Source organism: Ananas comosus, linkage group 6 (assembly GCF_001540865.1).
Source record: "Ananas comosus cultivar F153 linkage group 6, ASM154086v1, whole genome shotgun sequence".
Lineage (NCBI taxonomy): Eukaryota > Viridiplantae > Streptophyta > Magnoliopsida > Poales > Bromeliaceae > Ananas > Ananas comosus.
In genome coordinates, this window is record NC_033626.1 from 12,879,028 (window position 1) to 12,904,105 (window position 25,078).

Sequence of the window (25,078 nt, forward strand, 5' to 3'; positions counted from 1 at the left end):
AGAAAGAGAGGGGGAAGGGAGGGTGAGGATGGGCGCCGCGCACACGCGGCGCCCATCCGGGCACCGTGCCCAAACAAATTGTTTGGGCACGGTGCCCATAAAATTTTTGTCCTAGAAGGACCTACCTGGGATCATTCTTAATATGCTCTCATAAACTCTCCACTTTATGTAGGGACGTGAAGTACCACTTCACCTAATCCGGCCTGAGCGATGTCGTCGAGTTTTTAAGAGAAAGATGATATACTATTCGTTTCGTTTATTTTTTTAAAAAAATAAATTTAGCTAAAAATATGAATCAATTACAATTTGAATTTGAAATTTCGGATACCAACTACTAAAGTTTTTATCACTTGCACTAGGGACGGTTGGTGGCCCCGAGCAATGTCGAGTTTCGAAAATTCATGAGATCGATGGAGTGCACTTCAGTAATAACGAACTTAGTTTATAAAAAAAAAAAAATTTATCTGTGTGAACAATTTTTTTTTTTTCTTTAATAGAGAACAAGAGCAATGATGAAGTGAAACCATTTAAAACATGTAACAGAACCGTATCTGAAAATATTGCTCCTATTAAAATACTAAATACAAACAATTGCTTTTGAATAACAATTGCTTTTGGTATCCGAGACCCAAGTTTAAATTCTAGTTGATTCACATTTCCAGCTAAGTTTATTTCTAAATAAAATAAACGAAGCGGGTAACATACTATCTATCTCTCAAAAAAAAGAGAAAAGAATATAAGTTATATATTTATATATAAATTTTGTTATATATATATATATATATACTATATATATATATATACACACACACACACACACTCACTTTGTTTATTTTTAATTTATGGGTTGAAATATTGTGTCATGCATAAACTGCGAAATGTAGCAAAAAAAACAAAATTTATCTATATATACTATATATAGCACTCTAGTGTATATATAATATAATATGGTTATTGTAATTATGAGAATTAATTAGTCTCTTCTTAATGTTTTTTTTTTTTTTTTTGGAGCAAAATACCTTCTTAATGTTGATGAACCTTCCTCCACGTTTGCAACGTCCTGTGATTCTACATTATTATTATTATTATTATTATTATTATTATTATTTGTAAGTTCCCGCGTACTACACAGTGAATTGGTGGGCCCCACCCCACCTCCCTCCGCATTTCCTCGCTATAGCCTCTATATATATTCACACACAAACGTCTCCTTTTCTCCCGCAATTACACCATCCATATCTCTCTATCCTCTGGAAAATGGAAATGGAAATGGAAATGGAAACGGAAATGGATCGGAAGGAGCGAAGGACCGCGCGCGAACACCCGGCGATCGCCGTAGCCCGCCGCGCCGCCGCCGGAGGGAAAACGCCGCCGCGCCCCGCCGCCGCCGCCGCCGCCCCGCTCCTCGACGTCTACGAGGTCGAGTGGATCACCAGGGAGCTCGAGCGCCTCATCGCTGCCGCCTCCGATCGCCGCGGGGAGAGGAAGAGCCCTGTGGCGCCGCCGCCTCCGGCTAGGAGGGGCGGCGGCCGAGGAGGGTGGTTGCTGCGGCGGCGCGCGGTGGCGATATGTGGGTCGAGAGGGGATATGGTGGACGCGGCGGCGCTGGTGGCGCGCCGCCGATCGAAGGCGCCGGAGCTCGTCTAGGGCCTTAATTTTCCTAAACCGATCCGATGATGTTATTAATAAAAAAATAATTGTAATTAATTAGCCACTGTTTAAGGCTTAATCATATTTGTTTATTTTGGATTAGTTTCTCTCTGAATTGGTGCAACAATGTAACAATTAGCAGTGTGATGATCACTTTGTACATATATATCCATGGTTTGGATCTTTTTAAGTCTCAAACATTTCAAGTCAATTCTATTTGTATGTTATGATTCTCCCTCTTTCTCTCTCGCTCTTTCTAAAATTGGTTTAGGAAGAATATAAACTCCGAATTAATTTCCATCAAATTTTCGAACTACATTTGATCATCATTTAACCCCCAAAAGGAAAAACAAAGCAAGAACCATCCTAAAATTTACCCAGAATACCAAATGTTATCTCAAGTTATTCATAAATTGGATGGTAGTTTGTTGTCGACGCAGACTCTCCATCTTATCCCTTGTTATGTATTGCTATCACCGGCTACTGCTGTATCGCGGAAGTTCGAACTCATGACCATAATGTAATACATCCTGCTGGCTTTTTAAACGCTAAGAAAAGTCTAAAACTGCAGGTATTATACTGAAATGGTAACAGGAGTACTGAATAATAGCTATTAATGAAGTTGCAAAATCTGCTGGTCTATAAATGCTAGAAAATTCTCCTTTTTCTTTTTGGATGCCACTTATGGAACCCTAATTAAGAGTCCTCGAATGGAAAAGGAGTGTTTTTATTCATTCGCTTCCTTATATTCCATAAGATTTAGTCAGAAGCTAGAGCTTACGAGTTTCCTACACGCATATTCATATTCATTTATTTATGTGGTGATTAAATGCGGGATTTGGTTACTAGTTTCTGTTGCCGTAAATGTAGATATTTTGTTGCAGATTTTTGTCCTTCGCAATATTCCTAACGCAGGTTTTTGGGCTGTAGATCGTTTGACTTAAATCCTTGTTAAAAAATCTCAAAAGGCAGAGGAAGTTTGCTTGTTTGTTTTACGGAAAATAAAATTCAGATTAAGATAAATTTTCAGATAAACTAAAATTCAGATGAAAATTACTTTTCTTTCATTGTTTCTCTATATAACGATGGAACTGAAGTATTTTTGAAGGAGAGCTAATAATGTTTTTTTTTTTTTTTCTCACTCTCTTCTTCCATAATTGGCTTTGGCCTGGGATGGGTGAAAGTCATTTACGTTGTTTTAAAAAGTTTTAATTTAAACTTAAAGTGAAGTTGTGGTAAACCAAAGAAGAGGGGTTTGACATTTACGGTCGAAACCCTCTTTCCCCCTCTCTACTTTTGGCGAAACAAATGCGCATCCATGTTAATTGAAAGACTTAAAAACAGGTCAAATGCGTTAAGTTTGGCAGATTTAGTTGTTGATTCTTGCTAGGCCAATTGTCTCAAGCAGCTTAAAAGTTAAAACTGACCAACATCGATGACGAAGTGATTAAGCTGGACACCAATCATAGAAGCTGAGTCAAATAATCATGGTCAAGTTTAGAATTGCAAATTTAATTTTATATGTTTACAGAGTAAACTTGGGGTTTTGAAATGAACCTTATCAATCATGCAGTTCTTCTAGTACTTGGATGTTACAAGTTAAAATACTGATGGTAAATCAGAAACTACAACTCTGACAATTTCATGCAGTTCTTCTAGCACTTGGATGTTACAGGTTCCAAATGCTGATGGTAAATTAGAAACTATAACTCTGACAATTTGGATCCTCTTCTTTCAGGAATGAACTCCGTTATAATGCAGTCTCAGTTCAGATTTCAACCAGTCTAGTTTGTAGGAGAAAACTTAACAAAATTCTGCATGGTTTAGCTTTTTCTATGAAGATTGGGGCACTCGGATATTCTTGGAGTGGCAAAAGTTTGTCGAAAATTTCTCTCAAAAGCCATGAACCATGGGATAAGATCATAAAAAGACCTCCTTAAAAAGCAAGAATTATAGATTCGACCGCAATTATCAGAACATATGACTTGTGTCTTCTCTACTGCTCAAATTCAAGCCAAGAGTAAAAGAGCCATATGAAGATAAAGAAATAACATGAGATCCAAAGCAGATGATTTACACACTAGCCACAATTGTGTGTCAACTAGTCTGACATTGACGAAAAGATAACTAGTTTTCTTAAATGTAATATCAGAAAAACATTATGGACCTAGCCATATTTATCCTTCTTCAGAACATTGCATATGGACAAAAAAGTTTAAAAAGTAAAGAACAAATTTAACAACAAAAAGATCCAAGCGATAAGCTACCAAAAATCTCTGCCCCACTTTCACTCACAAGCTTCCTCCCAATCATCCACCTCTTCAGGTGTCTCTTCTTTAATCCCCGACGAGGAGCTCTCAACTGGTTCGGGCTTGGTCAAATTCATAGCAGACTCTGAGTCGAGAACATTCCACCGATTATTCGACACCACGATTGGAGGGCCTTCGGTTCCAGCCCATGCCGACACTGCGGCATCACTCCTACCTGGCCATTCCTCCCCTCCCCACGAATCCGATTCAGCAACAAGAGCCTTCTTCCATGAATTGCTGCTCTTCGAAGCCGCTTCCCCAGTTTTAGCCCCCAATCCCCAAGCATTATTCAATGTAGGGCCGCTATTCTGTAGAACAACTGCCGCCCCTTGGTAGGCCGAGCCGTGATCCAACCGCCTTAAAGCGGTCGCCGCTCTCATTGGGTCTACGAAAACGGCAAGAGCATTCTTGTCATTCATCCACACCAGCTCACACTCACCGCCGAACCTCAACACCAATGCGCTCACATCCGCATCCCGTGGCAAGTCCAACATTGCAACCACTAGCCGCGGGTCCATGTCAACCAACGGGTCAAAGGCTGGAAGATGGGCCGCTGATACCGGAGTGCCCGGCTTGGATCCAAGAATCCGAGCTGGTGGTTTCGATTTGGGTGTGGCGTGAACAACTAGGAACCGTTTAGGTTCCCACCCCGCAGCGTGAACCGAGAGCTTCCATCTCTCAGCTATGTGCCGAACAGCATCCCTCTTCTCCTTTAACATATGACAAAAGACATGGGATCTAAGCTTAGTCGCTGAACCGCCTTTGGACTTTCCAAGCACGAGAAACTTGCATCTCTCCTCGACGGTGAAAACCCACTTGGGCTCTCTTCTCAAAAGGTCACTGAGCAAATCGGATGCCGCTGAATTCTCCCCAAAATGCAGAGCGTCCAAATTGACTGGCGTAATATCAAACGCGTCCGCGAGGACCCTCTTCCTCTCTAGCTTTGCGCACTCTTCATCGCAGCAAAGCTTTCTCTGACCGAGAGGAATTCTCTTCTCATTTGCTTCTAACGGCTGGAGGGGGGCGGGTAGCTTCTGAACTACGGATGCTTCGAAAACTGAATCAGTATTGAACCCACTCGTGCTGCCACCTCCGGCGCTACAGGGTACAGCAGCAGTAATACGACCGCAAGAACAAGAGATTGTAACAGTGAATTCGCACCTCAAGTCAGGGCAGGGCGAAGAAGGATGGCAGGGAGCAGTGCAGGTGTGTCTGCAATCCCCTCTCGGTGCGCCGCACAACTGCCCACATGAAGCTTTCGCTCCAATTCCAGAACCACCACCGATGGCAGATGATGGATTATCACAGGGAGGAGGATGGCAAGTCCGAGCGCATGCGTGCAACCCACACTGCCGGGTCTTCCCGCATAGCTGGTTGCAGCGAATATCCTTCGATCCACAAGGTATGTTCCTTAACAGCACGTGCCCGCCTACGCATTCCTTTACGACAGGAAGGGTGCACGGCGGGCAATTCCCTGAGTGACAGGTGTGGGAGGCGGCGTGGCCACACGGTTGGGGGACCGAGCACGGGAGGGGGCAGGAGGGGGGCGGCGTGCCGCAGGGGAGGGGTGGCGGGATAGATGTAAGGCCGCATGCACAAGTGAGATCAGTGAAGATGGTCTCGAGGCAAGGAGGGCAGTGGCCCGTGTGGCACAGCAGCTGGCAGGCATGCTGCCCGCAACGCAGCTTCTTCCCGCAAGGCATCGAGCAGAGGTGCGGATCCCAACCGTCTCCTGCTTCTATTCGGCCATACGGTGTAGACAACGGGCAGCAGCGCTCGGTGCAGCGGTGCCGCCCGCAGCTCTTCTTGCGGCCGCAGGGTTTAAGGCAGAGGAACTCTTCCTTCTCCTCTGAAACCCTAGAGCACTCCACTGTACGGCTCGAAGACCCGCACCGGCATTTCTGCTCCACGAGAACCAAACACGGCGGGCAATGCCCTTCATGGCAAGTCTCCTTGCACAAATGAACTCCGCAAGGAAGGACCTTTCCACAAACACCAGAGCATGTCGGTATCGGATCCAAGCAACTCTCCCTTTCCTTCTGCAACCGAGTTTTCCCACAGTGGCAAGTAGTAATCTTCTGAGGCAAAAGGTTGCACTCCCCGCAAGTACCCGGATGGCACTTCTCAGGGCAAGTGTGGTTTCCACAAGAGAGCGCCCGCCCGCAAACAGCATCGCACGAGAAAACCCCCTCTGTATCATCGAGTTCGCCCTTCACGGCCATGTCGCCGCAGAGAACCGCCTCGATCTTCTTCTTGCAGAAGCAAGAGGCGGCGATGACGACCTGGCAGGGGCCGCACTCGCCCGTATGGCACATTTTGTCGCACAGGTGGCGGGCGCACGAGAGCGGGCGGTTGCACCGCTGCCCGCAGGTCAGCGGGGTCTTCTGGTCCGCGCACCGCCGCATGATGGTCTGCTTGCCGCAAGGGCACGACTGGCGAGGGGCGAACGCCTTGCACGGCGGGCACGGCCCCGGGTGGCATTGGAGGACGCAGACGTGCGGGCACGCGCGCATCTCTTCCTTTGCAGTAACCAGGGGCGGGCTCCGATCGAGCGGCTTACCGCAGGGCTCGCCGCAGGAGTGGGGAGTGATGTAGAGGTCGTTGGGGGGGTCCCGGCGCCGGGCGCAGAAGCAGGTGTAAGAGAGGTCCTTGGCGGGCACCGATTGCACCGATTGGCACCCAGGGCACCGCCACCCGCTTCCGCCGCCTGAGTCGGGGGCAGGGGCATCGGCGGAGGTGGGGGAGCGAGCCCACTTCCGGATGCAGTGGAGGTGGAAGATGGAGAAGCAGCTCCCGCAGGACCAGATCGGCGCGGAGCGCCGCACCATGTCGTAGCAGATCATGCACTCCACGGTGCCGCGCGCGAGCCTCTCCTGGATCTCCTGCACCAGCTGCGGCACCCCCTCCGCGGGCTCCTCTCCGCCACCAGAATCCGGCGGCGCCGTCGGAGGGGGAGGCGCAGGGCGGCGGTGGCGGTAGCGGGAGGGACTGGGGCGAGGGTGTTGAGGAGGGTCGGCGGAGGGGGCCGAAGGAGGCGGCGGCGGATGGCGGGCGGGGGCCGCCGATCCGCGCGGGACCCACTCGAGGCGGTTTCCAGCGACGGCCGTCGCGACGGTACGGCGGGAGGCGGCCCCCGCCGCGCGGCGCTGGTCTCCTCATCATCGCGAGGAAGGAGCTCTCGAGGAGCGCGGGGCGCATGATCTGACGACGTTCGTGTAGATCCCCAAACCACCTAAATATCCGATCCCCTCTCCGTATCTCCCGAGGAACGAATCCGTACCCTAACCCTAACCCTAATTGAAGAAAGGAAGAAGAGAAGGAAGGAGAACCCCAAAAAAAAAAAAAAAAAAATCAACAATGAATAGATAACCTTCTTTTATTTACTAAAACTTATACTTATTCCCCGAGGAAAAAAAAACGAAGGGGTGAGATTGCTGCAAAGAGAGACCAGAGGAGAGGCGTATATAAGGGAAGGAGTATTCTTGGAGGAGACGCAAACGATTCGGTGGGTCGGCGACTCGGCGAGTCCTAAAATAATAATATTTTCTTTTTTTTAAAAAAAAACACCCCAAAAATGTGGGGCAGCTGGAGTAATCTTAGCCGTTGGATGTAGATTCAGTTGGCCCGCTTAATTCTGCACGTGCAAAGAGGCATCCTTTTGTGTGCTTGTAGGGGCGGTTGCGTCCTCCAAGCGATTGTGGCCGTCCGATCGCGATCGAAGGGTCCGATCTTCAAGAACGATAGATTGGTCACAACGTAGACCCATCTCTCATCTCACACAACATAATTAATTAGTGATCTTCTCTCTTGTGCTCGAATCAACGTTAACAAAAGAAAAATTAAAGGTTTCAAAAAGAAATTTTTGTTTTTGAAGCCACAAACTCATTTCAAATAAACATAATTTATAGAAAACTGCAGAATGGGCCTGGGGGCCCATTTTTGACCTTTCCTTCATCAAGAGTCAAAACCCTCTCTGGGCGCGACACCCTTTCGGTAGAGGTAAAAGCCAATCAAATTTCTTCTTTTCGAAAATAAAATATAATAGTTTTTTTAAAAAAAGTTATTATAATGGGATAGATAAACCCTAAAGACAAATATGATTAATTAGAAACATAGATGATGTAGGGTCACCATCACATTTTAAAAGTTTTCTTTTGTGTATGTTTGTGTAAGTTCGTATTTGAAGTGGACCAATGCTGGGCCGTGGCCCATTAGCATTGTAACAGCCATAGCTCATTTGTGCTCTGAATATATATATATATATATATATATATATATATATAGAGTGTGGCTACTATGCTTTCGGAAGCACGGAGCCTTCCGCGCTACCAGGTCGTTTTCGATGTTTCGACTTTCGAATCGTCGACCGGCTCCGTTAAATTTGATCTAGAGTATTTGAAGTACTTAGAAAATAAATTTTATGATTTTTCAATATCATTTGCCTAGTGATCGAAGGGGCTCAAAATCAAATAATTTTAATGACCGTAGTGAGCCGTTTGCAAGTTTAACGGTGTAGAAATTTTCAAATCACGTGAAATTTTGATAAAAAGTTCTTTATACTATATAAAATAAGATCAATATCTTTGATCTAAAATTTTAATGTCATATTATTATGTTTTGTAAGATTTTTATTTTCAGCCGTTGATTTTGAGCCCCTTCGTTCATTAGGCAAATGATATTGCAAAGTTACAAAATTTATTTCTAGGTATTTCAAATACTCTAGATCAAGTTTAACGGAGCCGATTGACGATTCGAAAGTCGCAACATCGAAAATGAACTGGAAGCACAGAAGGCTCCGTGCTTCCAGAAGCATAGTAGCCTCGCTCTATATATATATATGAGTCCGACTATTATACTCTTATGAGTATAGAGTCTCTTGTACTCATAAATTTCTTATGAGTATAGAACCTCTTATACTTATAAATTTTTTGCCGTTTGATCTACCCTTTAATCATTTTCATCCGTTAGATTATACTATTCAACCAACCACCTATTCAACCCTAGGGGCCCACTATCAACCTAATCGTAACCACTCTCATCCTAACCGCATATTTTTTCATTCGAACGGTCGAAAAGAGCCTCTCCATATATATATATATATATATATATATATATATATGCCTCACAAAATTCTTGGGATATTCGATTACACTATACAAATTTCTAAAAAAATTGAATATACACAAACTAGATGATAAAGGCAAAACCATGTATCATATATCATGCAAAGGATATATATATATATATATATATATATATATATATGAGTCCAGCTATTATGCTATTAATAGCATGAAGCATTTGGTGCTACCAAGTTTTCTACCGTTAGATCTATCCTTTTGATCATTTTCATCCGTTAGATCATACTATTCAACCAACCACCCACTCAACCCTAGAGGGCCCACATCATCTTAACTATACATCTCTTAATCCAATGGCCAAAAACTTGGTAGTACCAATGACTTGGTACTATTAATAGCATAGTAGCCTAGTTCTATATATATATATATATATATATATATACAAATAGGTGATAGTAGTATAAGAACCCACACAACCAAAGGTGGCCTTTAAGAGGAACCCTTGAAGTTAAATTTTAATCAACATTTCCTCAACTTTTTCTGTCTCAATTCAACATTTCCTTCTATTCTACCAGATTTGCCGTAAAAACTAATGGTAAATCCGAGCAGAAGCATCGTTCATGCTGTAAGGCATGCTAGAATTGTTGTTGATTCTTCGTGGCAAATCTACTTAAAAAGAAGGAAATGCTCAGAATCAGAAAGTTTTTGAGGGTTGCTGATTAAAAAAAAACTTAGCTTAGCCTATACAGAACAAGCTATAGCATGCAGAGTCCCTAAGCTTTTTTATTCTTCATACCATAGGAAGATAACAACATACATACCTAGATCTTCTAATGATACATTTACAAACAGAGTTACAGTGCATATATCTTCTTCTCGTGATCCGATAAGGCATCCGGGTCCGAATAGCCTGAATGGAAAGACCATGAGAACGACTTGCTCCCGCTCGCCCGTTTGATTCGCCTCTGTTTATCCTCACCGAACTTGAACCGCTGGCGAAGCACGAAATACCCCAAAATTAACAAAGTCACGACCAGTATGGGCCCTCCCACTGATGTTACTGTAACGGCCATCCACGACTCGCTCCCCACAACCACAAAAGCCAATGAGAGAAAGGCTGCACAGGTGCTAAGACAAGCCGACCACATGAGCTTATTCATGATCGATACGACTTGTTTCTGAGCACCAGTGTCCCATGCAACCAAAGTGATCTGAACCACAACCACTGCAAGAGAAATGAAGAGACCAGTGGCATTTAGAAGGTAGAAGGCGCGAAAGCCCATGACGTCGGCTATATTGGCCTCGCCACTTTGATAGTATTGTCCGGGTAAGTTAAATATGGCAACAAAGGCAATAGAGGCAATTAGAACAGCCACCATAGTTACAGAATTAATGGTATTCTGAACGGCTTCTCGGTGAAGCTTTTTCAGCTCTTTTGCGATACCCGTGACTCGTTTGTTTGTTTTGGCATTCTGAATGAGCTGGTTCTGGACATCGTGCTTTATGTCACTCACTGTTCTCCTCAGCTCTGATGTCTCGTCGATTTGGCCGACGTTTCTGGCATTTTTGGCGCCAGCTTCAGATAATCTTTCCATTATCTCCATTTGGGATTCACCGTAAGGGATTCTTTCAGCCAAGTCCATAGCTGTCTCATTTTGATTGTTGATAGCATTGACTATAATAGATTCGTAGCTCAGAAGAAGTTGCACCATCTGAGAGAAGGTAAGGAATTGAGTGTAGTCAGCTCAATGCAAACTATAACATACTTAAATCATTTACATCAGCAAGCATGTTTAACGCGGGATTACGAGATTCAAAGCAACTCAGCAATATGATAGTGAAGCACAGTCTCCTCAGGATGCTATACTAGAAAGTTCTATTAGACAAATCAATAGTTTATAATGTTAACACTACCTCACTACAGGTCCATGCACATCAATATTTAATGCTTCAAAAGTGTCAGTAAGGTCTCCCATCCATGTTTTGACTGCTAGGAACTTGACTTCTTAACATCTGCCCACGATGACGAGGATCAGAAAAATTCGACAATTCTCGTCCGAGATGGATGTAAGAGGACTCTGTTTAACAATTTGTTAGCTGCTACACTAATTTCATGGTTTGAGTCAAAAAGAAAATATCTGTTGATTTCATAAGATGAACTTGATTGCAATAAAGTCCAACGGTTAAAAGAGACACTTTGTAGGAGGGATTGAACCAAAATTTCAAATCAAGTTCGTATAATGTCCAAAATACTTCAGAAGTCAAATTTCAGATATTTGAGTTTTACCTGAGTCTTATTAAATTTATTCAAACATATCCATGGGCTAATAGTCTATAAAAACAGTCCCAACAGGGGCAGAAAAAAACTAAGTCAATGCACAAAAAATAATAGAAGCACAGAAGATACTTAAAATTTGAAGGAAAATATAGCAGAAAAGAACCGTAAACTTCACTCACGAATAAGAGAGTGCACATTAAGATTACAACGATTCAAACCAATAAACTACAGGCATTCATGACTACAAGCAGTCACAGGACAGGAATTATACCTGAGGGCGCCATTTTCTGGTCGCGATGTGCAAAGCCGTATTGCCCTTCTTGTCGCACATATTAAGGATAGAGATATCAGCTAACAAGAGCTCCTCCACTGCATCGGTATTCCTTCCCTTGACGGCCATATGGAGTGCGGTTTGCCCCTTTTTGTCCTTGATCGAAACGATTCCAGGATCCCTTTCTATAAGTGCTTTCACTATGCGAAGGTAGCCGATTCTCGCGGCTGTGTGAAGTGCGGTCTTGCCGTTCTTCCTCACGATCCTTATCGAGCTCTCGTCAGCGTCCAATATGGCGTTAACAACATCCACATGGTCCTTAACAGCAGCAGAGTAAAGAGGGCTAGTGTTTGACGAATCGCACAGCTTGCACAGTTCGGGCCATCGGCTTAAAAATTCCTTCACAATCCCTGAGAGTAATTTTTGCTATGTCAATCAATAATGGTTCCAAACAAAATTATTACCTCGAGCAACCTGTTGATTAATCAAGAAGCTTCTTGACAACCCCCCTTTTTTTTTTTTTTCCTTTATAGCCAAATAAATGAATTTTAATGAGTTGACACCTTTGGATACTCAGATTGGGTGCATTAAAATATTTCTAAGTTACATCTTTTTAATCAAAACAGTCAATAAAGACAAAATCAGTGGCTTATTTCAATCACAAATCTGATGCATCAAGTATATAACTACTTTGAACTACCAAAGGTAACTATGACAAGAACACTAACAACTAAACAACCGAAATTCTACACACACTGAGCCCAAAATAAAGATAGGATTGTGAGTAGTTAAATCAAATTCTAAATTTCGAATAATATCCTCATTTTCAGTGCTTAACTAATTCTGCTATTAAATCTCTTATCGACCCAAACTGACACAAAAGATTTCAAATTTCACAACCCAACACACCTCCCCACCCCGGTGCCCCCACCCAAAAAAAAGATTCTAAAATTTGCCTACTCTACTCCTCACCGGCCCCATCGTTCCCAATTCTGAGAGAGAGAGAGAGAGAGAGAGAGAGAGAGAGAGAGAGAGNCAATCACAAATCTGATGCATCAAGTATATAACTACTTTGAACTACCAAAGGTAACTAAAAAAAGAAAAAAAAAAACGCAAAACGAAACAAAAAAAATCTCGCTTTTAACCGGTCTCAACAATTAAAGGCGCAAACTTTTCAATACCCTAGATTCTAAAATTTGCCTACTCTACTCCTCACCGGCCCCATCGTTCCCAATTCTGAGAGAGAGAGAGAGAGAGAGAGAGAGAGAGAGAGAGAGAGAGATCTGACCGGAGTGGCCTTGCTTGGCCGCCACGTGGAAGGCGTCGAGGTCGAGGCGGGATCGGACGGTGGCGGCGGCGTAGTCGTAGATCGGGAGGAGGAAGCGCACGAGCTCGGCCATGTCGCCCTCCGCCGCGATGTACAGCGCCGTCTCCCCCGCCTCCGTCTGCGCCGCCAACAGCGCGGCGCCGGCGCCGTCCCCCTCGCCGTCGGCCCCCTCGACGAGGCGCCGCACTTCGCCGGCGTCCCCCGATCGGACGGCGGCGAAGAATTCTTGGTACGATCGGAACCGCAGATCCATCGCTAGGGCTTCGTCTTCGCCAAACCCCCACTCAATCAATGGAATGAACCATCTCCTCCGTAGTGAAGTGGTTCCGTCGCCTTCTTAGCTTTAAATGCGCGATGATGACTCAGCATGCTCCGTTTTTCCCCGTGAAGCACCGCATGGGATTGTTAATGGCCCGGCCCATTTTGATACTCCCAATAAATCTAGCCCAGTAGAAAAGAAGTTCGTAGATGAATTAGTAATGGGCCGGCCCGGCTTTTTTGGGCCAACTGGTGACACTTTTTTTTTTCTTTTTTTTTTCCTTTTTTTTTTTTTGTTCCAAATCGGTATATGTTTTCTCTGTTAATTTCTAATCATCCAAATTTCATCCTGACTACTCATGTAATAACCCCCGCTAAACGTCCGCGTTGACTTTTTATAGTTTTTCAAAGATTTTGATGGTATGTCTGGCTTAACGCTCAGTACGTTGGATCCTCCAAAAGAAGCACTACAAGTCGTGCATGAGATCAAGATGAACAGGCTTGACGCGACAGGCGAGCATAAAGGAGAGGAAGTTAACGACGAAAGTGAAAAAGAAAAAAAAAAAAGATCAGAAACTAACGGTGTAGTTATTTCGAAAGGTTAAGAATTTGATTAGAAGTAGGGGAACAACGGCTCAAATTCTATGCCAGAAAATCAATTTTTTAATTTGGTTTTGGGATGAGAAAGAACATCCTGGAATATAGCAGAGATCTGCAGCTCCATCAATTTTCTGTGCACGAACCAAGATCCAGAATCAATGAGAATCTTATCCATTAAAAATTAATATACTCACCAAAACAAGAAGAAAAAAAGAAGAGACTTTGGAAAATAAACTAGTGGTTACAAAGAAAAAGGTCAAAGAGTGCAACTCCATGGAGTACGTAGACCTCTCTTTATGATGATCACGGGTTGACAATTGCAGTTAGGCATTGCACAGCTCTTCGTTTCTCTTTAAAAGGAATAAAGGATAAGATTTCTTTTTCTGTTTTTCTTAGGATTCTAAAAATTACATGATATACATACATATATACACCCATGAAGTAGTGGTGCTCCTTAAATGCGTTCTCTCAACCATTTGAAAAGACAATTATATGAATCCATTTGTACTTTTGCAAAATTTGATATCACCGTCGAAAATCCGAAAACAATATAAAATCTTCTCTTTGGTTTTTTTTTTTTCCTTCAAACCCAAGTTTTTTAAACGATTTCGAAACAAAGATTTAAACAATCTGTTTTCGCATGTTGCGCTTAAATCTTTTTCGAAGGTTATTTTTTGTAACGAAATCTTACTATGGAGTTACTTTAAATATGTCGGATCGATCTGAAGCATTTGTCCTGATAAATTTTCTCGTAAGTAGTAGTTAGATTCTTCTTAATTAAATGTCAAGCTTATGAACTTATAAGGCCAAAATGCATGGACCAAGTCAACAAGAAACTATTCAACCCTGTTTGAAACTTCTATTCGATATTTTTATATAAATAATCAAATATCATAGGAAAAAAAATGTAGGAATAGTAGACCTGGTTAAATATTCACATGTTTAAGAAGATAAATTCGGGTCAGTTTAGAGCTAAGTAAAATATATTTACCAATTACTTAATTACAATATTCATTGATAAATCATATTATATGTGTGTGTGTGTAGAAATTATTTTATTGCTACAAGCACGTAGAAATTATTTCACTTTCCTTGAGAGAAATAAGAGCAATAAAATAATTGCTATGTGCTTGTAACAAGATTGAGATGTTGATATATTACTTCATTGAATCCCCATTATAAAATAACCAATATACATACATATATATATATATATATATATATATATATTATATATATATATATATATATATATATATATAATATATTATATATATATATATATATTAATATTATATATATATATAAGTCATTGTTATAAGTTGTTATATGAAAGTCAGTGGTTGGTAATAGAATTGAATGGCTAGCTATTGCTTGCTTAGAACACAAAGCAAAACGTGCAAAAGGTCCTCTCCATATTTTCAACTAAAATAAAAAAAAAAATGCTGCAAAAAAAAAGTATAAAGATATACAAATTCTGTATAATGAAATAGTATAAAATCCGATAATTTAAACCAACTATATACCTTTTGTTTTTAGTTTTGTATATCCACACTACTTATCTCACAACGAAAAGTTAATAATAAAACCTGTGGTATGAATATTCTTTTGTTACTTGTGTTGGACTGGTTCCAAACATATAGGATGCAATAAATATAGCACCATTTACTTTTAAAATCATTGATTTTATTTACGAATTTGAATGATAAATATAAGTAGTGTCCATATATAGGTAAATCCCAAAAATGGAAGTCAATTGTGCACTTATTTATATATTGTGATTAATCTTATATAATGTATAGAATTAAGGTGAGTATCCTTAAATGTTATCATCTTTTATCATTCCTGGTTTATAAAAATTTAGACATAATAATGTTATTCTTGATTTATACTACATTAAAATAAGTTTTTATTTATTTATTTAACTTTTTAGGATTAATCCAATTACATAAAATTAATTAACGGCATTTTTTCATTGTGAAACCCAGCTCGAATTAAAACTAAAAATTAAAGACGTGATTACACACAAAAAAAAAAAAATGATCGGAGACCAAAATAATAAAAATCGAAAAAAGTTGGTACTAGTGGTGCAATTCCCTGTAGTATTTTGTATTAAAAAAAAAATATATATTTTAATTTAGGAGTAGGACCACTATACTCTTATAAGTATAGATTTTTTTATACTCATAAATTTTCAGCCGTTTAATGAAAGAATGCGTGGTTAGAATGATAGTAGTTTTTCGTTACAATCATACTGATTCTAGATTGATTAGATGGTTGGTTGAGTAATATAATTTAACGGATAAAAATGATCAAAAGAATAAATTTAACGATAGAAAATTTATAAATATAAAAAAAAATCTATATTCATATATGAGTACAATAATTGGACTCTTAATTTAGACTACAATTTAAATTTTAGAAGTAATTACGTGTGTGGGTGAATCGGGCCACGTCAGCGAGAGGTGGTGGTGTGGGTCCCACGGCGATTCCAGATTCAGATTCCGCATATACTTCCAGCGCGGTGGGCCCCACGGTACAAGTATGGCCGCCAGCTGGCGATGACTTCGAGGCAGCGCCGAACCCCCGTAGACCGGGTCAACGCGGGCGTGCGCGATTGGCCACCAAACTCTTTTAACGCAGAGAAATTATCCGATGAGTCCGGTTCACCACGTCAGCAATAGATCAGGTTCGTGATTTTTAGTCTGTAAAATAAATATATTGCCCAATCACTTTTCTGTTTGCTGAAATTAAAAGTTCAAATTGAAATAAATTTTTAAATAAAAAATAAAATTTTAAAAATAATTATTTTTATTATTTATTTGTATAGCTGTGAATATAAATTTTTTTAAGTATTACTATTCATGTAGCAAGAATTAAATCATGTAAAAATTCTGAATGCGAGAGATAAATTAGTATTTTATTCGTTGTATTTTTTTTCATAACTGATTTCGATTCAGGCAATTATGCATTTACGATATTTTGAAAATTTTAAGTTTCAACAGAATATAAAATTATAGTGGACGAATCAACGAAAATGGACATTTAAATACCCTTTCACTCCTCTCTACTCTTGGTGAAATAAACATACTATTTTTTGTTTTTCGGAGGAGGGGAGGACAGAATTATAAAATAATAAATTAAAATTTTATTAATTATATCACGATAAAGTAAAAAATATGCTAAACTGCAGGCTCTGGTCACAAATTCACTAAAGAGAATATGTGCGTGCCAAATATATTTGCTAGAAACATGTTGTATAAAATGTTAGAACAGGGAACGAAGTGCAATGCATCTATGAAAATAAATTAATAAAGTTCTTAATGTGGTGCCAAAAATGTTATTGGAACAACAATAACATCAACGCTTAGGGCACGAAATGGTCATTCTCCTTTGAAGTTATCTAAATATTATTTTGTTCCAATAGAAATGCTGGTTTTGGATTCATAAATGAATTGTACATATCTCTAATTCATCTTTTAAATATATGTGACAAGTTGCCTCTACTAGGAAAGGTTTTTTTATTTATTTAATTTTCTCACCCTTCTAAGAACATTGCCCACTGTATCTCCAGAGAATAGTTGTGGGGGTACAGCTATTTATAGTTTTTTTTTTTGTGGCTAAATTATATAAAACCTCACGTCAATATAAGCTTTTTCACTTTTTCTTTTATTATTTAAAAATTTATGTTTTGCCCTCTTGTAAAATAAAAAATATTCACAGAAAAAAAAGTACAGTGTGAACTATGATGATAAAATGATCAATTTGTCACTCATCATTTTTTTCTCCTCCCTCATCTTGCTCATCTGCGGCCTCGATTGGCCGCGGTTCTCTCCATTTTCTTCTCCACCTGCTCTCCTTCTCCTCCTGCACTCTCGTCACCCTTCCATTTTGGCAACAATAGGAAAGAAATCGAGATGAGCGTGGATGGAGAGATGGGCAAGGGCAACGAGGGCGAAGGCGAGACGGTGGAGGAGGGCAAGGGGGTGTTTGTCGGCGCGGATGGAGATGTGGGTTAGGGCGAAGCAGTGGAGGAGGGTGAGGCCGCAGAAGAGAAGACTGGGGGTATTTTTGGTATAAAAAATATATAATAATAATTTATAAACGGAATCCTAACGGGACAGACACTAACGCCGGGGGTGAACTGAATATTTTTTATTTTTTATTTTATAAGGGGGCAAAGTGTAGATTTGTAAATGACATGACGAAAAAATAAAAAAAAAAAGGGGTTTTGACAGAAATTTTTTTTTTTTTTACTCGAACATGTCCTAATAATCTGTTTTGAATTTTAAAAACTTATTTCAGAAACTAACTGGATACAAAATCCAGAATTTTGTACGTTGAATATATATAAATTATTTATAGTTTTCGATGAGAAGTTGCATTCATAAAATCGATACTCATGGACAAATCACGTTATGCACGGGGGACAATGCAGATAAGAACTATGAGCGAGATTATATTTTGATTTCTTATGTTGTCTTTTGTACAGTTTTATCCGCTTTCTGATATTTCAGTAGCGAAAAGGGTCAAAAATTTACAGAAGGATAACTGTTATAGGACTAAATTAAGTTGGAGAGAGCAAGGAGATCGATTTGATGTAATTTATGTTCTCTATCCGCTCAGCGACATAACAACAAAACACTAAGCACATTGTGTGGTATTATTAGCTAGGCAAATTAGCTTGATATTGGTTAGCTAGATTTTACTAGTATTAATTATTTTGTCTTATTGGTGACTATTTTTATTTGTGACATATATATGGATATGAAACTAATTTTTTACAAAATATAATAAATGCTCTAACATATATATGATCCATATTGTTAGGAAGACTAGGCATTTCTCTTTAATTGAATAAAAGTATTTTGAAAGAAAGGTAGCGCGCTACCCGCTTTATTCAACAAGAAAGTTAATTAAGCTACATGGGTGAGGCAACAAGGCCTCGACGTGTGGCGAAGCAAAAAAAAAAAAAAAAAAAAAAACTCTGGAGCCTAAAAGTTTCCAAACTTTAGGCTAAGTTTCATCCACATGTCCGTCAACTGCTTAGTCTTGTAGATATCGACTGTTGGGTCAGTCTGGGTCATCCTCAAGATCACTCTATTCCTAAAGTCCCAAATGACCTACCAGCAAGCTATAAGTCCTATACAGCCTGTTGAGGTCGGTAGTGATCCTTTTTTTTTCTGCCCATCTATCCCTTACCAAACGCACATCATCTCCTAGATCCCCCAGTTGGATATTCCCTTAGGTGGTTGCCATAAAGAATCTTGTGACTACACACTGAGAGAATAGGTGGTCAACTGTTTTCTCTTCTAGACAACATAGCATGCATTTCGTATTGCCGATCTATCCCCTCTTTATCAAATTGTCAGCTGTAAGCGATCTCTTCTTTAAAACAAGCCAACAGAAAACTTTCATTTTTAGGGGTAGACATAAAAGCCAGATCCTACCCAAACGGGCATCCCTCGTGCCTCTGTCACGCGGTGTTGAGTAAGTTGACTTCACAGTAAACCGTCCGTCGGTGCTCCAACTCCAATGTACGCTGTCCTGTCCCTGGCTAGTTGGAACATTAGAAATCTTATCCTTGAGAGCAGTAATGCTTGAGTTCGCGCCGAAATTAACATAATTGTCAACACCCAGGATCATATTCCAGCACCAGCCATTGCTACTCAGACAATCACTGATTCTCAAGTTTTTACGAGGGGAAAGGTGGAATATCTCGGGGAACGACGAGCGTAGCGTTGTTTCCCCACTCCATCGGTCCTCCCAGAAGTCCATAGCACACCCATCACCCAGCCTACAGGTTGCTCCCCATTTGTAATTTTTTTAAGACTTGTAACTCCCTTCCACCAAGAGGAAGGTGGTCTTAAAGATCGTCCCTCAAAAGTTGAGTGGACTTTAGGGCCAATTAAATTCTAAAGTTTGTGACATTTCTTTTTTCTATAATTAACAAAGGACTAAAATTGGTTGGTGTAGTCAACACTTACCTTGCCAAATTACTTATTTAATTGGAGTAAATTATCATTTGGGATCCAATAACATGGTTAGGGACTTAGAGAATTATTAAATAGTATCCAAAAAAATAAAATAAAATAAAAATAAATAAAAAAAAACCGGCTCACCCGGTTGGGTTAGGTAGAACCGGACTCCAAAAAGTCTATTTCTGGTAGGAGAAAAATTATTAAAAGCTCCAGATAAAATTATCTGGAACCTGAGTATTCGTGCATCTGGAACACCGAACAAAATATTTTTAAGTTAATTTAATTAAATAGATAAATAAAATGCACGAAAATCATAAGTTTTAAATGATATATCTAGAAAAAAAATGTAATGAAAAGAGAATATTTAATCCATAAAAAAATAAAACCTCCAATAAAATTTAATTCTGATTAGATCAACAGAACCTCCAATAAAACCTCGGGTAAATTTGATTATTTTATTCTACAAAAAATAAGTATATATATATATATATATATATATTCTTTTCAAACCACTATTTCATTGTAATTAAATATCGAGTAAGAACTCAAATCAGGATCTTCACAGCTATTTTCATAAAACTTTGTTTATTTCCTTCTTAATTTATTTATTTATTGTTATCACATCACCAACCTCGCTTATATAACGCTTTGTTTCCCACCTCTTACTCATTCCAACTCCGCATCAGATTTGATTTTAAGGGAGTGTGTGTTCGTTCCCCTTTGCTTCTGTTCCATGTCTCTTCTCCAAGATCTCATCAACCTCAACCTCTCCGAATCCACGGAGAAGATCATAGTCGAGTACATATGGTGGGTTTTGTCGTTCCCTTTTTATGATCTTTTTTTTTTTTTTTTCCTCTTTCGTTTTTTGGTATCTTTCTCAGAGTGTTTTGAAGTTTCTGTGTGAGTAAAGGTGGCTTCTTTTTGCCTTTTGGGTGGATTTTATGATGTGGGTGTGGATCAAGTTTTGATTTTGTAACAAGTTTTTGTATTTTTTTTTGTATTTGCTGCAAAAATGATAGATTTTGCTGCAAAAAAAAATAAATGTTACTCACTAGAGAAAGGTTTTTTTTTTTCTGTAGTGATAAAGGTGGCTCCTTTTTGCCTTTTGGGTGGATTTTATGATGTGGGTATGGGTCAAGTTTTGATTTTCTAACGAGTTTTTGTGCTTCTGTTTTGTGTTTGCTGCAAAAATGATTGATTTTGGTATACTTTTGGTCTCTTTTGTTTCTATTTCCAGAGATGCGACTGTTTGGTGTTTTGACTCTGCTTGGATCCTTTCCTCATCATTTGTTCTCTTTTCCAGTTTAACTTTAAATGGTTATCTTTGCGATCTAAGCTTAGTTTCTGTTACTAATTTACTTATTCTTACTGTTGATCCATATTCCAAATTCCTGCTTTTCTCTTAAAAAAAGTTTTTTTTTTTTTAATGTATTGAGTTTTTTCTTTTTTTCTCTCGATTAACTGCCTACTGGTTCATGTATAATAAAAGATGTTATGCCCTTTTTCTTTTATTTATTTATATAAGATCATGGTTATGTGTTCTAATAATTCTCTGTATGTCACAGGATTGGTGGATCTGGCATGGATATCAGAAGCAAAGCAAGGGTAAGATTCTATATTCTCACTATTTCAATGATCAATCTTTTTTCTTTTTTCTTTTTTTCTCTTTTGAAGGCTCATGCTAATTCTAATCCAATATATGTATGTAAAACAGACTTTGTCAGGCCCTGTCACTGATCCGAGCCAGCTTCCGAAGTGGAACTACGATGGCTCGAGCACCGGCCAAGCTCCGGGTCAGGACAGTGAAGTGATCTTATAGTAAGCTTCATACCACTTTTCTCTTATGGTTCATTTTTAGATTAATATGTTTTAGAATCTGTGATGATATGTTTCTGAAATCAATTTCTCGCTGTCGATGTCAGTCCCCAAGCAATTTTCAAGGATCCATTCAGGAGGGGCAACAATATTCTTGTAAATATCTGTTCTTCTTCATCTCCTTGATATCGATTCATGTTAGTTGTATGATTTGTTTCTGATTATCAAAATCAAGTAATTGATTTCGACAGATTCAGGTGGATCTTATTTGGCAAAGCATAAGCTGTTTACAATCTAACAATTTAATGACCCAATTTATTGGAGCTGCTTAATTTTTTGTTGGCTTACTCTGAAATAATAATTGCTTCTGAAATCAAATTTCAGCTGTTACTGTTTTGGAAAATATTGATTTCCTTACTTGATTTTTTTTTTTTCTTATCGTTGCATATGTTGTTCTTCAATTTCTTATCAACCTCCGATATGATGCGATTTATAGGTTATGTGCGACTGCTATACTCCTGCTGGAGAGCCGATTCCAACCAACAAAAGATATAAGGCCGCAGAAATCTTTAGCCACCCTAAGGTTGTTGCTGAAGAACCTTGGTATGCGCCATAAGTTACTACACCATTTTTATTGCTTATGTTGATCAAATATCGCGGTGCTCTTATTCGTTTACTCATTTTCACGGAATTTATTGACGTTCTCTTCTTGCTTGCTATGAAAAAAACAGGTACGGAATTGAGCAGGAGTACACCCTCTTGCAGAAAGATGTCAAATGGCCTCTTGGATGGCCTGTTGGTGGCTTTCCTGGTCCTCAGGTAGCACCTAATCATAAATAGTCAATTTGATAAACTTCGTTCCTTCGTATTAACTTGTTTTACAGAGTCCGTAATTTGCCGAAAATCTTGTAATTCACTGTTACCTAACTACTGTGTTTTGTATTTCTCCAGTTCCTAGGTTCTAATTGTAACATATGCTTTGTTTACTTTAACTTGTACTCATTTATGCCCACAAAGTTACACTTCTGCGACAAGTTTGCGAGTTCGACTATTTTTAGATAGGTCTAATGAATCAGAATCTGTGCGGCAGGGTCCGTACTACTGTGCTGCTGGTGCAGACAAAGCCTTTGGCCGCGACATAGTCGATTCGCACTACAAAGCTTGTTTATATGCAGGCATTAACATTAGCGGAATCAACGGAGAGGTCATGCCTGGCCAGGTAATGCTGATACTGATTTATCCTTCCTCGTAATCATTTACGTTTTTGTTTCGGAACCGAATACTAATTTGTGATTTGAAACAGTGGGAGTTCCAAGTTGGTCCTTCTGTTGGAATCGCCGCTGGTGATCAGCTGTGGGTTGCGCGTTACATTCTCGAGGTATCCAAAACTATCTTCCATATTTAAGTAATTAATTGGTTAATTGATGGAGATTTATTAACAGGGAAATTTTTGTTTGTGCTTTTTTTTTTTTTAATCTGTTTTAAACAGAGGATCACTGAGATTGCAGGAGTTGTACTCTCCTTCGACCCGAAACCGATCCCGGTTTTTCTTTCTCCCCCCCCGCCTTATCTTGGAATCTTATTTCATCCTTTTGTTTCACTTAAATGGACAATAATTGAACTCATTCTCGGATTCTGGTTTTACTAGGGAGATTGGAATGGTGCTGGTGCTCACACAAATTATAGGTAAGATCATAAAAGATATAGTAGAAAAGGAATTCTATTTTATATATCACCTAACATCGGATTTCATATTGTTGGGTTCAGCACCAAGTCCATGAGAAGTGATGGAGGATTTGAGGTAATAAAGGCCGCCATCGAGAAGCTGAAGCTGAAGCACAAGGAGCACATTGCAGCCTATGGCGAAGGGAACGAGCGCCGCCTCACCGGTCGCCACGAGACCGCCGATATCAATACCTTCTCCTGGGTATGTACCAAAATCTTAAATAACATCCTTTGTCTAAGACAAAACATTTTATTGATGTACGAAAAATTTCTCTGCAGGGAGTTGCAAACCGCGGCGCATCGGTTCGTGTAGGCCGCGAGACCGAGAAGAACGGAAAAGGTTGAATATTACCCTGCATTGTAACTTTTCGTCTTTTAGAATCTAGTTCTCTAATCACATTAGTTGTTGCTTTTTTTCTGTTGTTGGCATTATAGGTTATTTTGAAGATCGGAGGCCGGCTTCGAACATGGATCCCTATGTAGTGACATCCATGATTGCTGATACCACCATCCTGTGGAAACCCTAGAAAGTGTTTTAAGACCAATCCAGCTGTTCTAAGTCATTTGTGGGATCTTCTGTGGGGTTGTTTGTTGCCTTATTTGGATCTGAAATTGTGTTGTTGGGAACTCTTATTCTTAAGATGTCACGTTAATTGTTATTTTCTGGTGTTGTTAACTAGGGTGGTCCATGTCTTCGCCGGCAATTGGGCGATTGGGTCTTAGGGTTTGATTGGTTCTCTTGCATTTGGATATTTTGTATTGCAAATAATGCTTGCAAAAAATTATTCAGTGATGTTGTAGGTCCACATTGTCCTCTCTTTTTGCTACTTGATTAAAAAAAAATGGCATTTCATGAGTTCCCTTAGCATGGGTTTCCTTTGGTATATTGTTTAGAGCTATTAATTTTTGCTTGTTCTAATTTTTCTGATGTAAATAACGAAAATCGGAACAAACAGAAGTTAAGGTGGTGTCAATTTTAGAGCGTGCCCCATGGAAATAGTTCTAGGAGCCTATTTGTTAGAACTTTTTGATGCTTTATTTGATCCTGGTGTGGATGCAACTCCTAAGCAATTATGATTATCTTACATTGACTTGTAAGAAGAGAAAAATTACTGATGTTTTTTCATTACTAGACTTTTTGCTGCTTGTGTATTTGTATGTCACGTTAATTTTATCAATTTGGGTTTTTTTCTCAAGGGCACTTTTCCACATGGAATGTTTGGTTTCTCAATGTGACATTATGGATTAGGTCTAAACCGCAAGGGTTAAAAACGCATCTCACTAAACGATACATACGAAACTTAAAAACATACAAAGATCAAGCTAAATCTTAATCACCTGCGTAATCAGAACACCGAATATTACTGGATCGCTGTTTTGCTGAAGCGTACTCCACCGAATGAAAAGCTAATGCAAAGTACGCACAGCTTCCATTCATGGAATCTGAATGTATGAATAATGGGATCCTTCATGAAATGCACCAACCCACCAAAATTTCGGGAGTTTTTCATCTCAACTTTACTGCTAAAGAATATTCTTATTAAGTAATCCTATTTCACTGGTAACTGGAACGTCCAATTTAATAGAAACAAAGGGAGTAGACCTAGGAAACCAAGCACAGTTGTATTAGAATACATACAAACCATAAAGTTCAAAGTTCGAAAAGGACAACAAACACTAACAAATAACAAAGTGATATCGCTATGCTGTTTCCTTCAGGCAACAAGTGATGGAATTCATATTCCTCTCGGAAAAAAAAAGAAAAAAGAGAAGGAAGATCCAT

The 25,078-nt window shown here is 39.7% G+C and overlaps 3 protein-coding genes across 3 annotated transcripts; 1 reads left to right on the forward strand and 2 right to left on the reverse strand.

The window, feature by feature from the left end:
- LOC109711753 (NF-X1-type zinc finger protein NFXL1) lies at positions 3,685-7,061 on the reverse strand (the record flags this gene model as incomplete). The annotated part of the gene is given in 1 exon segment (XM_020234959.1): positions 3,685-7,061. A coding segment is annotated over 1 exon segment (3,124 nt), but the record flags the coding sequence as incomplete, so codon positions are not given.
- On the reverse strand, positions 9,510-13,247 carry LOC109711827 (ankyrin repeat-containing protein At2g01680). Its single transcript, XM_020235096.1, has 3 exons — positions 12,878-13,247; positions 11,590-11,999; positions 9,510-10,752 (listed from the first exon to the last, which is right to left on the reverse strand). The coding sequence occupies exons 1-3, from the start codon at positions 13,167-13,169 to the stop codon at positions 9,895-9,897; spliced, it is 1,560 nt and encodes a 519-aa protein (XP_020090685.1). The 5' UTR covers positions 13,170-13,247; the 3' UTR covers positions 9,510-9,894.
- LOC109711843 (glutamine synthetase cytosolic isozyme 1-1) lies at positions 20,315-24,160 on the forward strand. The gene is made up of 13 exons (XM_020235142.1): positions 20,315-20,562; positions 21,321-21,360; positions 21,470-21,573; positions 21,678-21,726; positions 22,067-22,173; positions 22,302-22,389; positions 22,661-22,789; positions 22,874-22,948; positions 23,060-23,113; positions 23,219-23,256; positions 23,338-23,497; positions 23,575-23,635; positions 23,731-24,160. The coding sequence occupies exons 1-13, from the start codon at positions 20,489-20,491 to the stop codon at positions 23,820-23,822; spliced, it is 1,071 nt and encodes a 356-aa protein (XP_020090731.1). The 5' UTR covers positions 20,315-20,488; the 3' UTR covers positions 23,823-24,160.

What these genes read in the sequence shown, in the direction of transcription:
- LOC109711843 (XM_020235142.1), top strand. Translation starts at nt 20,489, where the DNA reads ATGTCTCTTCTCCAAGATCTCATCAACCTCAACCTCTCCGAATCCACG. An exon ending in GACAGTGAAGTGATCTTATA is followed by an intron (nt 21,574 to 21,677) that starts GTAAGCTTCATA and finishes TGTCGATGTCAG; the next exon opens with TCCCCAAGCAATTTTCAAGG. An exon ending in GAGAGGTCATGCCTGGCCAG is followed by an intron (nt 22,790 to 22,873) that starts GTAATGCTGATA and finishes GATTTGAAACAG; the next exon opens with TGGGAGTTCCAAGTTGGTCC.
- LOC109711827 (XM_020235096.1), bottom strand. Translation starts at nt 13,169, where the DNA reads ATGGATCTGCGGTTCCGATCGTACCAAGAATTCTTCGCCGCCGTCCGA. An exon ending in GGCCAAGCAAGGCCACTCCG is followed by an intron (nt 12,000 to 12,877) that starts GTCAGATCTCTC and finishes AATTACTCTCAG; the next exon opens with GGATTGTGAAGGAATTTTTA. An exon ending in CCAGAAAATGGCGCCCTCAG is followed by an intron (nt 10,753 to 11,589) that starts GTATAATTCCTG and finishes ACCTTCTCTCAG; the next exon opens with ATGGTGCAACTTCTTCTGAG.